At 36.4% G+C, this 12384-nt stretch overlaps 1 protein-coding gene across 5 annotated transcripts in view; it reads left to right on the top strand.

Moving 5' to 3' along the window:
• LOC140750984 (uncharacterized) overlaps positions 1–12384 on the top strand; it is a 50446-nt gene that overhangs the window by 24906 nt on the left and 13156 nt on the right. For 4 of the 5 annotated variants that reach the window (XM_073084762.1, XM_073084764.1, XM_073084763.1 and 1 more), the window contains 14 exons: positions 1015–1137; positions 1941–2036; positions 2558–2656; positions 3537–3620; positions 3900–3968; positions 4386–4472; positions 4998–5072; positions 5227–5304; positions 5633–5791; positions 6307–6429; positions 8188–8295; positions 9017–9148; positions 9946–10104; positions 11378–11530. In XM_073084762.1, coding sequence (XP_072940863.1) covers positions 1015–1137; positions 1941–2036; positions 2558–2656; positions 3537–3620; positions 3900–3968; positions 4386–4472; positions 4998–5072; positions 5227–5304; positions 5633–5791; positions 6307–6429; positions 8188–8295; positions 9017–9148; positions 9946–10104; positions 11378–11530 — 1545 coding nt within the window. The remainder of the gene's footprint in view (positions 1–1014; positions 1138–1940; positions 2037–2557; positions 2657–3536; positions 3621–3899; positions 3969–4385; positions 4473–4997; positions 5073–5226; positions 5305–5632; positions 5792–6306; positions 6430–8187; positions 8296–9016; positions 9149–9945; positions 10105–11377; positions 11531–12384) is intronic. The other variant, XM_073084760.1, reaches the window with a different exon arrangement.

Here is a 12384-nt window from a genome sequence, read left to right as displayed (position 1 = left end):
ATTTATTTTCCATGAAAAAACAAAGGTCATGTAGCTTGAACCTAAATCTTAATGTTTGATATTAAGAGGTTCTTTATAAACTTCAAAAGGTAAATAATAAAGAAATTTGGACAATAAGTTGTGTGTAAACTAGAATCTTGGCTCATTCGTAGCCCAAACTCAGCTTACATACAAACTATTATGGACAACAGGAATTGGCTCGAAGCCAAAAGATATCGCTGGCACAAAGTGGCCCATTCGGCTCTAAGCTGCACTTTTCAACGCCTGCACATAATTCCTGATCATAGTACATAAACGTGGTTTTATTTGATTTTATCATTCATATAAACCAACTCGTTTCAGATTCAATTCCGTCGAATATTTTTGAGACCGTTTTTGAGATTATTCTTTAACAGAGCTTAGGATAAATTTATGCAAAGTTAACGTTTACTGTTTTATGGTCTTACTATCCATACTAGTTAGTTAATAGTTATGTTATCTATAGTCTCAGGGGTAGCGGCGCATCTGTGACCGACCTCAGGTAGGAATATCTAATCCTATCTAGGGTTAATTACAGATGTCCATGGGCTGCAGTAGCCACTTACCATCAGGTGGACTGTATGCTCGTCTGCCACTCTTATATTATAAAAAAAAAGTTTATTTTTTAAAATCTCATAATAGAGCATGACTTCACCAATAAATTCAGCACTCCAAGGGTGAAAAGGATATCACTTTCATTCATAATGCGTAGTAATTAACGTCGACTATTCACTATTTATCTAAGACGCGCCGAATAATGTGACATTTGTATGTGTGACCTATATGATTATTACAAAAACAAAATAAATAAAAATACAAATACAAAATTGCTAGAATGCTAGTCGGAAAATAATGTCTCCATTACCACACCCTTCACACAAGAATACAGCAGCGCTTAACACTGCTGTTATGAGGCACAAATAGGTGTGGCGGTGGTGTCGGAGTCGAACCACAAAGGGTTCTACCATCTTCAATTTATGTTATTTAATATTATAGAAACAGACGATCCATCAGCAATAGTGAATAAAGTGACAAGTGCAACGATATATTCCAGCCCAAACCTATTTGAGACTGTAACACATGATGTACCTCAAAAGATTATAGCTTGTAACAATGCAGGTAGGAGTCAAGTGTTACTTTAGTACCAAAAAGAGGGATTTTCGTTATTTTTTTTTTTTGATAATATTGAAGACGGGGGTCTAAGTTGTGATTACTTTGTCCCTGTAGTACCGGGACCAGAATAGGGCTACTGTATCCCTTGCCTGTCGTAAGAGGCGACTAAAAGCGGCTTTCGGGGTTGCGGGCAGCAAGACTGGGAGCTCAAACCGTCCAGCAAGCGACCCCGGGAAGGACAGCGGTTTCTGTGGTCGCATATCGCTGTAATCACCAGGGGATGTGAGAGGAGCGTAAATTGCTCCCCCCAGGGCAGAGCCCGATAGAAGAGCATCGTGTTAGGAGGACTCCGGTTGTCTTCCGTTGGAGATCCCGGAGTTCTCCACCAAACGCTGAAGACGGCCACCGGGGGGGTTTTAGTGCGGTAAAAATCCCACATAACCCGGCGTCACTCCCATAGCGTCGGGTACCTTTTGAAGGTTTCCCCCTCGTCAACAAAAAAAAGGTTGTGATTACTTACGTGTCCTATATTGATTTGTTACGAGTATTTCTAATTTTATTCCAAATTTAATGGGATCTTATTTCAATGTTTACGTAACTATAGGAGAGAGAGCAGGAGGTTTTACCTTCGTTGAAATTGGGGGGAGGCAATATTTTCAAGCGCATTTCACATGCAACCTGCACTTAGAAGAACGATATTCAAAAACTTTAGGATTAAATCTTATAAATTGAAAAATTACATTATCTATAGGGCGAATAAAGAAAAAGCGACCATACATTAAGTATAGTTTCCATTGGTTATATTTCAGGAACAAGTATAAGATTTACGCCCTCAACTATCACGAGGTCGACAGATAACATGTCGTGTAGCAGTGTGAGGTTTAAATTATGCGGAAATGATACAGGTAACTTTAATATAACTTTCGATAGAAGTGAGAACTGTTATTGTCATATTATGCACCTACCTGTAATAAATGTAGTGAGGATAATTGAAATATATGAATTGATTGTTTTTAAAGCTCTATTCTTATTGACGAAAATAGTTAAATTACATAAGAACAAGTCTTTGTTACACCAAAAATAATTCTCAAAGGAATTATTCCTTAATAGTTATATAATAATTATAATAAACAAACTTAACTTTTTTATCGTCCTATCCTGTTACATCAACCTAAGTATTAGTGAATACTTAAGTTGGTTATATTTTTAAAGTAAAAACATTCGTTTTTACTTTCATTTTTGTTAAAAATATAATATCCATACCACAATCTATCCACATTCGTACCTATCTAAACCCAGTATGAGGAACATTTTTCGTAAATACGTATTTAAAAACAGATGAATAATTCCACACCCATAACATCCCTATTACATATAATTGGGAATCAAATAATTAAATAATTAAATAAGTGAAAATATACTACAGAAACACAAGTGACCCCAGCCCAGTCCGTGAGAGTGGTGTCCACCGGTGTCTCGGCGATAAGCCACACGAGCCAACACTCAAAGCCGAGTATTATCACAGGTGAGGGCCCGATACTCCAATCACAGTACTTTGTTTGTTCACTCTAGGGACAGATATCGAATACTTTGAAAGTATATCAAATCTATCAAGGAGTACCTATTGAATCTTGTGCCAAATAAATTAAGGATATACACACTTAAAAAGACAGATATAAAATACTTAGGAATGATATCAAATAACTACCTTAGAGTATTGCGTGTTTTAAATCTAGTGCCGAATAAAAAACTAAAGGAAAATAAAATAGAATTCTTAGAAAATATCATATTAAATACCCCAGAGTATTGTTTGCAGATTATAATCTAGTGATTGAAAGTAAAAAACCTATTACCTTAACCTCCACCGCAGTCTCAAACGAAAAGGTATCAGATACTTAGAAATCATATCAAATATCTATACCCAAGAGCGTTACTTACTGATTTGAATCTTGTATTGATTTAAAACGCGAAATGATTATCAATGATAAATTAAAAACATACACTCCAATTTTATGTATGTATATAGCTGTATAGATTGATTTAAAATATTTCTTGCTTTAAAAGTGTCTTGCAATACTTTTTAAAAATATTACATTACAACAAAAAAAATAATGAGCGAAAAATATGCATATTTTTCGCTCATTATTTTTTTTATAATATAGGAGTAGCAGACGAGCATGCAATCCACCTGATGGTAAGTGACTACTGCCGCCCATGGACATCTGTTATCAACCCCAGATAGGATTAGATATTCCTACCTGAGGTCGGCCACAGATGCGCCGCTACCCCTGAGGACTAAGCTGGAACGCCTCGGAAAAGTATATCTCCCTTACCACACCAAACCACAAATCATTAAATATTCTACTTGGTGATTTTACTTGTGAATGAAGGTAATTTTTCAACAGATAGAACAGTGCCGTGTAGAAAAATAGGAAACAAGGAATTTTCTACTGTGTTGACGCCTAAAGGAACTATTTTGTCGTGTACAGGTAATTTGTATTTTATAAATCGATACCTTAATTCGCAAATCAGCCAACTCCACTTTTTGTCCAAATGTTTTTTTTATTTATTTTGATAGTAAGTAAATGGTGTTCAAAGATATCAAAATAAGTGAAAAAAAAACATTTTGACGAAAAGTGGAGTTGGCTGATTTGCGAATTAAGGTATCGAAATGTAACTTCAATTTACTTTCTACTACCATTTTGAAGATATTTTATAAAATATTAAAATAATAGTCTATTTAAAGGAAATTTACTTTTCATCGACAGGAACCAAAATAACCTCAGTATCTTCAACCAGTATAGAAAACCCATATATTTTACCAAAACAAAGTGCAGGTAATGACACATTTTTATATTTGTACATTTATAATATAACTTGATGCTGTCCCTTTTTAATACGCTTTTATTACTACGCTTTTATTACTACGCTTTTAGCTTGACCTGTATGTATGTAACGGAATCTTTGTACTCGATTTTTACTGACTTTTAATGGTCCGATTAATTAAAAATGTTGAACAATTATTAAGAGCCGATGATACACGATTAAAATAATTTTATCCCCTTCACCTCATCAGGATCGTCAGGAATCAGGATTAACGATTTTTCTTGGGCGATTTTAGCGTGGTTCTTATTAGTTTTTAAACTATTATTCTATTATTATGAATACTTAACTATAAATAATATAGCTGTTCTAGTTATCGGCTAAAATATATAGATACGGCTAAAAACTAGTAAATTATTTATTTATTGCAGTTGTCTCAACGAGTGTAACAGTGAATAACGTTGATTGCCTCACGGCGAAATCTTTACACTATCGCGGATGTAAAGATGTTTGTTTAGGTAAATATATGTTTTGTTTTATCAGATGAAGAGTGTTTTTTCTGTCGCCCGTGTTTACGCCCACAGAATAATATAAATGAATTTGCTGCAGTCTTTTTGCGTGCGCGTGTGTATGGAGTAATGAGATATGACTATGAAGAATAGTAATGAGATTTTGAAGGTGTGGTTAGACTCCGGCGGCACCACCACACCTATTTCTGCGTCATAACAGAAGTATTAGACGCTGCTGTGTTCTGGTTTGAAGGGTGTGGTAAGGTAGACATACTTTTCCGAGGCGTTCCAGCTTTGTCTATAGGGGTAGCGGTGCATCTGTAGCAGACCTCAGGTAGGAATATCTAATCTTATCTGGGGTTGATTACAGATGTCCATGGGCGGCATTAGCCACTTACAATCAGGTGAACTGCATGCTCGTCTGCTACTCCTATATAATAAAAAATAAAAAGCGCCCTAATACTGCTAATTTGAGCTATAAGTAGTTACGTATAGTCTTTAAAGGTGTAAAATTTTCAAAACTTTTCTTATTAGATACAAGAGCAACGAATAAACTCTACGACGAGAAAGCATCTTGTACGAGTGGATTAGGACCACATCTCCATACGGGTGAGGTTTTTGCTAATCGCAATAATTTATGACATACGAGAAATTATGTGATTTAATAACTATGTTATGTGATTCATGGGTCATTTCAATCTGAGTTTTTTTTTTTATTATTCGTGTAACTTTTTATTATAATATATTTATTTAAAAATTTCAGCCGTGTCAGCGATGGACTTGGTCGAACAAGTTTCTTTTAACGGTGGATCTCATCACACAAAACGAAGCGTTGTTGCCGGTAAAACAGCTTTCATTTAATTAACTAGAAAAATATAAAAATAAAAATCCTGCTGCTTAAAAATATAGCCTATGTTACTCCAACAAATTAAACAATTCCAACGACATCTTATAAGTTAAAATCCGTCAAGACGTTTGGTTTCGAAAAAGAATGAGACGTACATTCATAGAGTATTATTATATACAGGGTACGTACATTTATACATAGACGTAATAATGTCCTCCAAAATAGTTTTTGATACTTTTTTTATTAAAGTCTGTTAATTCGTCGTTATTATATGATACATATAGGCAACTTTTAGAAACATAATTGTTGTGAAAATTTGCAGAATTCCACCCAGAATACAACGCAGCAAGCACCAATACTATCACAGAGCTGACTTCTAAGTCGGTCGGGCGTGACTCCAGCGGCAGTGTCGCGCGATCTATCGATAACGAGAGTAGAGTGGATGCTTTTGTCCAGTACAGCGGTTTTCAGGACCACTATGGTAAGTTTTTATTCTAAATCACCGTGACACGAAATAGTTTTTAAAACTCATATTTTTATAAATTTTGTTTGCCATTTGTAGTTATAAAAAACATCATAAGAAATTATTGCCTGAGTATTATTCATTAATTTCTCAAATGTATGTCTCAAATGTCTCCTAATCCGCTATTGGCTATGCTAGCATGCACTACGAACTAATAAGGGCTTCTTCAGCTGATGACTCATAAAGAGAGCTGTTTTCTACGAGCGGGTAAAGCAAAACGCTAGATATTTTACAAATTTACGAAACGATTTTTAAATCTCAAGGAGGACAACTGTTAGCGTACCCGTAAATCCGACAAAGAGCGTCCACAGGAACACCGTGGGGTTTTAGCCGGTGGGAGTCCAGCATAATATTCTCTAAACTGCCCCCGCGGCTGAAACGAACCCATGCAGGGTTTCCCCATGAAAGAAGAAAAAGGGAAGGCAACTGCCAAGCTAACTAACGTAAATACGTTCTTCCTTGGTGTTTTTTAGATTCAACGAACCAAGGCCAGCAGTCGGCGTGTATCGGTCGCAGCCAGCTCATGTCGATGCGGATGCTGTGCGACTCCGCGACGGAGGCGGCGACGCAGGCGCAGTTCGAGTATCTTAATGCTGGTAAGGACAATGATTGTGGTTCTATGGTCACAATCGTATACTTTGCAGAAGATTACAAGTTTGATACGATATTGATATTTTTGTACCAACGTATGTTTTCTTTGGCATTTCGTATTGAAATATAATAATGTCAGACGTGCTAAGGCTCGTTAATAAAGGCATGTTGATAAATACAACTTTTTTATATACTGAGGTGAAAATGTGAATGAGAAAATAGTACGAGGTAGGTATCCGGTTTTCTAGAACACATTGAATAATCATAACAAAAGAAAAATACTCAATGAATATTAGAGCCATCTAGACGCACGACTGAGCATTCACCAAATTCGGGCAATGTTAGAAAGTATACAAGTAAGTTTTGACACTAAACCTAGAGACTTAAAATATTTTGCTATTCAAGTTCACTATAGTATCAACTTAAGACCCTATATGGCTCCTGCCAGAGATAAGATTGAGTGCCTCCAAGCTAGCAGTAAAACACATAACTATTTTTAATTAAGAAAAGAAGACGCCTGTTATAAAACATTCTTAAGAGAAATAAGCCTCAAGGGATTATGCGAATGGGCCATTAGTGCAAATTAATGTAGGATGAAAATTCTTTAGACGCAAATACTTAGATAAGATGGTCAACCAATAATGGAATAAGTCGCATTTTTTGGACCTATTACAAAGGTTTGGTAATGAAACGCGAAAGCACAATTCTTCTTCTTCTTAGTCGAATTCTCATGACTGATGGTCGTGACCATCAAGAACAGCCTTGTCTATGATAGTCTTCCATGTAGTGTGATTCTGTGCTGTGCTATTTCTATGGAATGGTAGACTGTGGAAACTGTGGAAAGCACAATTATGGAGTCCAATCCACAGACCTATTAGAAGCAATTCCGTGACTATATAGATAAATGAAACGATTTCATGTAACGCTGTTTTTGAATTTTATTTAAAGCTTAAAAAAGTAAAGCTACTAATCAGCTAACATGACATGAAACATCTTTATGCATTACCTAAAAGAAATTTATAAGTAAAATAGTGATGAGTAATGAACATTAATAAACTAATAACAATAAAATATTTTTAGAGTAAATAAGAGAACAACAAAAAAGGTTTCTTAGAGTAAATAAGAGAAGAATAAAAATAAAGGGTAGAAACAAGAATACGGTTGAACTATTTCAACCTCTACTCCCCAATTGAAGTAATAGTATCAGCTTTTAAAGTTCTAAATATGATTCCGTACAATTGCCAAGCAATATATTTAAAAAAAATCCAGTTCGCCAAGTGGATCCCGAGTAGTTGGAGCGTTACTCAATATCAATTTACTGTGTACCAACAGTAATAGATAAAAACCTACTAAATTCGATTCGAACTCACGCACTAGTAATTTCGTTATTCCACAAAATATTTACGCCTGGACGATTTTTAGGGTTACCCAAAGGTAAAAACGGAACATTATTACTAAGCACCCGCCGTAGGTGTGTCTGTTCGTCTGTCCGTTTGTCTGTCACAGGGTTCTATCTCTTGGACCGTAAGAGATAAACACTTGAAGTATTTACAGAGAATGTATAACGATGGCCGTTATAACAACAAATATTTTTATATATTGCAACCAACTTAATATATAATCATCCTCACGTTTCTACGACATGGCAATAACAACAGTTTCATTTTTTTTTTGAAGATAAATAACTAGATACACATATACTACTAAAATTTAACCTACAATCGGTAATAACTAAATATAAAAAATAACTAACTGTTCAACAGAAACAAAAACAACACCTAGAAAACACATGTCGACGTCAACGGTCACGTCCCAATATTTCCTAGGAGATCCCGTTCCGGCTAACATGATGACGCACAAGGAAGACCCTGGTAAGTAATTATTAATCATCATCATCATCATCATCATCAACAACTCTTTTTTTGTCCCACTGCTGGGCACGGGTCTCCTATCAGAATGACGGATTAGGCTATAGTTCACCGCGCTGGCCAAGTGCGTATTGGTAGACTTCACATACCTTTGAGATTTTTTTTATAAATCTCTCAGGTATGCAGGTTTCCTTACAATTTTTAAACAGTTTTTAGCAAGTGATAATCAATTCCAAATACGCACATAGTTTTGAAAAATCTGAGGTGCGTGCCTGGGATTTGAACCCCTTGATCTAGAGGCCGAGTTTCTTAACCACGCTATTTTATTGTAAGTAGGTACTCATTCTTAAAGGATATTTTTCCAGTCACGCGAGTTTTAGTGCTCGTATGTTCTAGCTTGTATGTATGTGTGTATCTATTTTGCATGCATACCACTTGCGTATTAAAGATACTTGAGTCTACGAGCCTCCTAAGACTATGAGTGTGCAGCGCGTTTACTCAAGCGTGCCACGCATGCAGGCGTGGACCCGCGTGACAGGGAAGAGGTCCGTAATACGAGTGTAAAAAAGTCCCACTTGAAGCTTATGATACGCGCGTCGCGCACCTCTCAAGTCTCCAAAAATATTTATTTCCTTTAATTAATACAGTACAATATGCAAATTACATTATAAATAGTAATGTTACATAGTATCTGCAACACTAATATTAATATTTTTTACCAAAGCTCCAATGCTTTTATGTGGCTGCACTCAAGTCGGATCCCCCATTGAACCTCCCACACAATTGAAAGAGATGAACAATTCGTATGAAAAATTGCCGCCCTCTGCCTCCAACTCTAAACCTATTAATGCGTATGGTAAGTTAATGACATTAAATATGCTCAATCCTCCTTTTATATCTTATACGTTGAAGGTGTCAGGCACGGGTCATGGAAGGCACAATTATATGTTTTCTATGTAATGTTTTGACAGGCTCGGCCTGGGTCGGCATGGTTGTGTTACCATAGATATAAATACGTCAAAACACGTTGCACCAGGGAATACTTTTGTCTGACACGACACGCGTCTGATACGCTTCATGCCTGTAGTTATAAATGTTCCCTAGGTAGTAAACATTTTTTGTCCCTGTGGTTCCGGGGTCAAAATAGGGCTACGGTATCCCCTGCCTGTCGTACGATGTGACTAAAAGGGACTTCCGGGGTTGCGGGCGGCAAGAGTGGGAGCTCGAACCGCCCGGCTAGTGACCCCGGGAAGGACGGCGGTATGTGTGGTCGCATTCCGTCATATACATCAGACGGTGGGGTGATACAATTTCACCTGGGCGGAGCCCAATGGGGCAATGCGCTGAGGACTCCGGTCGCGTTCTTTTGGAGATCCCGGAGTCCTCTACGCAGCGCCGAGGACGGCCACCGGGGGGTTTTAGTGCGGTAAAAGTCCCACATAACCCCGTGTCGCTCCCACGGCATCGGGTACCTTATGAAGGTTTCCCCCTCGAAAATAAAAGGTAATAATCATTTTATTATAGGTACAGTTGTATGTATTTTTTTAAATGAAAGTCACTTATAGTTACTTTGTGTAATATTAGAGTAGTTAATATACTTAGGTATAAAATAAATGACTGCACATTTATCATCAAATATGCCCATATATCCAGTTTTACCTGCAGATGGCCAAACAAATTTAAGAACTCAGATTGTAACCACTAAATCCCAGTCATGTACGGCATCGAACAATTATGAGCCCAACACGGTTATATCAAGCAATCTCAACGCTGCGAAATGGATGAAAGGATACCCCAATATTGTTGAAAAAGGTATGTGAATACAATATGTACCCTTACTATGAGTTTTTTCCGTTTTGACAAATATGGCTGTTTTCGTATTTGTTTACGTATTTGCCTTACAATTTCTAATCAGCGTCCCTAACGGATTGTATCAGAACTATAGTGTCAGTAACGGAACATTAAATGTCTAAAGTGACAAAATGGTGCTTTATGTTTTGTCTCTTTTTTTTGCGAACATGTGAGGCAGACAGAGAGACTTGAGCACTTACTTATTGTTACGTTTACTCAGTGTAATGAAGTAAACGGAACAGAATATTTGATTGAGTAACGTAACGTAAAATTGTGGAATGTTTTGAAAACTCATGGTAAGGGTACAGATAACATTGCATGATAACGGAGCAAACATCTTAAAACCTGCACGGCTGATAAATCTTTTAAAAAATATTTTTTATTTTTTGAGAGATGCATTGATGAACGCATAAACGGATCTCGCAGCTTCAGAATTGTTTTTCAAACTATAAAATTCTCAAAGGTATGTCTACCAATACGCATTTTCCCAGCTCGGGGGATTATGGTCTAATCCAGCGTTTCCCAACTTTTTCAGTCCACGGACTCTCAGGAAATCAAGCACATTTTTCACGGACCCCCTTAATAAAATGAAGAGCAAAAAGAAAATCCCCGCCAAAACATAATTTGAAAGACCGATTCATGTATTTTGTTTTTGTTTTTTTTTAGATTAATAATAGTGTTATACATCATTGGATGCATCTTTTTTTAATTTTTTGAAATACCATGTACTTACATCACGTTTTTGTAATAAAACTGGTTTGCTGATTTTTCGTTTAGCGACTGTTTTGCATTTAATGAGCAATTTATGTATGGTCCGGAGATGACACCGCGGACCCCCTTACATATACTCGCGGAATCCCAGGGGTCCGCGGACCACAGGTTGGGAAACGCGGGTCTAATCTAATCGTTCTCATTCTCAGAGGAGAGACTTGTCCGGGTAGTGATACAGTAATTGGTTGACAACAACGGCGTTACAGATTTATAATCCAACTTCACGAGGTGTTTAAAGAGGAGAAACTGCGAAAGAAAATGATAAATATCTATTTCATATAAAAGTCTTGTACAATTATAATCTTACTCTTATTATAATCATGTGAAGTTGAAACTACTTCAGACCACATTTGTTTATGGTTTAAGTATCCGCCGGTTTTTTAATTATGTATTTTACACAACAGTAAATTAAGATTTCTTTAGATTTCCTTTCTGTATGTATGCATTGTTTTTGATATTACAGATTTCCAATCGATAGTCGATATAAGTCGTTCCACAGTATCCGAATCTTTGGAACGTGCTTCACTTGTTTTGGAGAACTCCAAGATCCGATGTGAAGAGACTAAAAGACTTGCACATGAGAAACAGTCAAGTAATCATCCTGCTGTCAATTGCGGTAATTATACAAGTGGTGAATTGTCAAATGGGCTATATGGATAAAAATATAGAATAAATAATTTCAATTAATTCGCTCTGTAAATTCTGTCGATGTATCAAAAAATGCCAAATTTAATTCGTGTAATAACTCATCATTCGTCGTCATCACACGTCATTGTACTTTAGTTGTTTTTTACGATCTTCGTTTACGAAAAAAAATCATGTATTCAATACGGGTGAAAAAATAGAGCCCTGTGACACACGGACAGTCAACGGACGCTTAGTAATAGATCCCGTTATACTCTTTAGGTACATACCTAACCCTAAAACTCATTTAAAGGATCTTTAGAAAGCTTGAAATCTAATCTTCTTATCCACAACAAACTAAAGCTTAATTTATTTACCCTATCGTCTCATACTGATATCGCTATACAGTGTACACACTAAGGATGGGTTGCATCGAAAGCCCGGTTAAAGTTTGCGTTAACGTTAAATATAACAGTAACTTTGACAGTAGCGATGGAATGTAAAAATTCTGGGTTGCATCAATTGATTGTCATTAACGTCATTTGTCTCGCTGTCACCGCAATTTTTAGTGGACATTGACTGATAGGGAAGTTGACAAATACAGTAACTTTAACCGATCGAATTCGAGCGGTTAAAGTTAAGTATTAGTTATGCCGTAATTTCAACCTCAACTCAAATGATGCAACTAATTATTTTTTTAGTCATGGATTTGACGGTTGGTTAGGCTTCTGTAAATGTTAACCCTTAATAAGCCATAGGACTATTATTTTTCCCACCTCAAAGTTGCCCACAAACTTATTTTTATTTCTACAGATATAATAAAATAAATCGAACGTATATTAAGAT

Source organism: Epargyreus clarus, unplaced genomic scaffold (assembly GCF_041222505.1).
Source record: "Epargyreus clarus isolate Ecla_fem2 unplaced genomic scaffold, WU_Ecla_fem_2.2 ptg000021l, whole genome shotgun sequence".
In the NCBI taxonomy this organism is placed as follows: domain Eukaryota; kingdom Metazoa; phylum Arthropoda; class Insecta; order Lepidoptera; family Hesperiidae; genus Epargyreus; species Epargyreus clarus.
The sequence above is the reverse complement of the archived record's forward strand: the minus strand, read 5'-3'. Positions and strand labels throughout refer to the sequence as shown.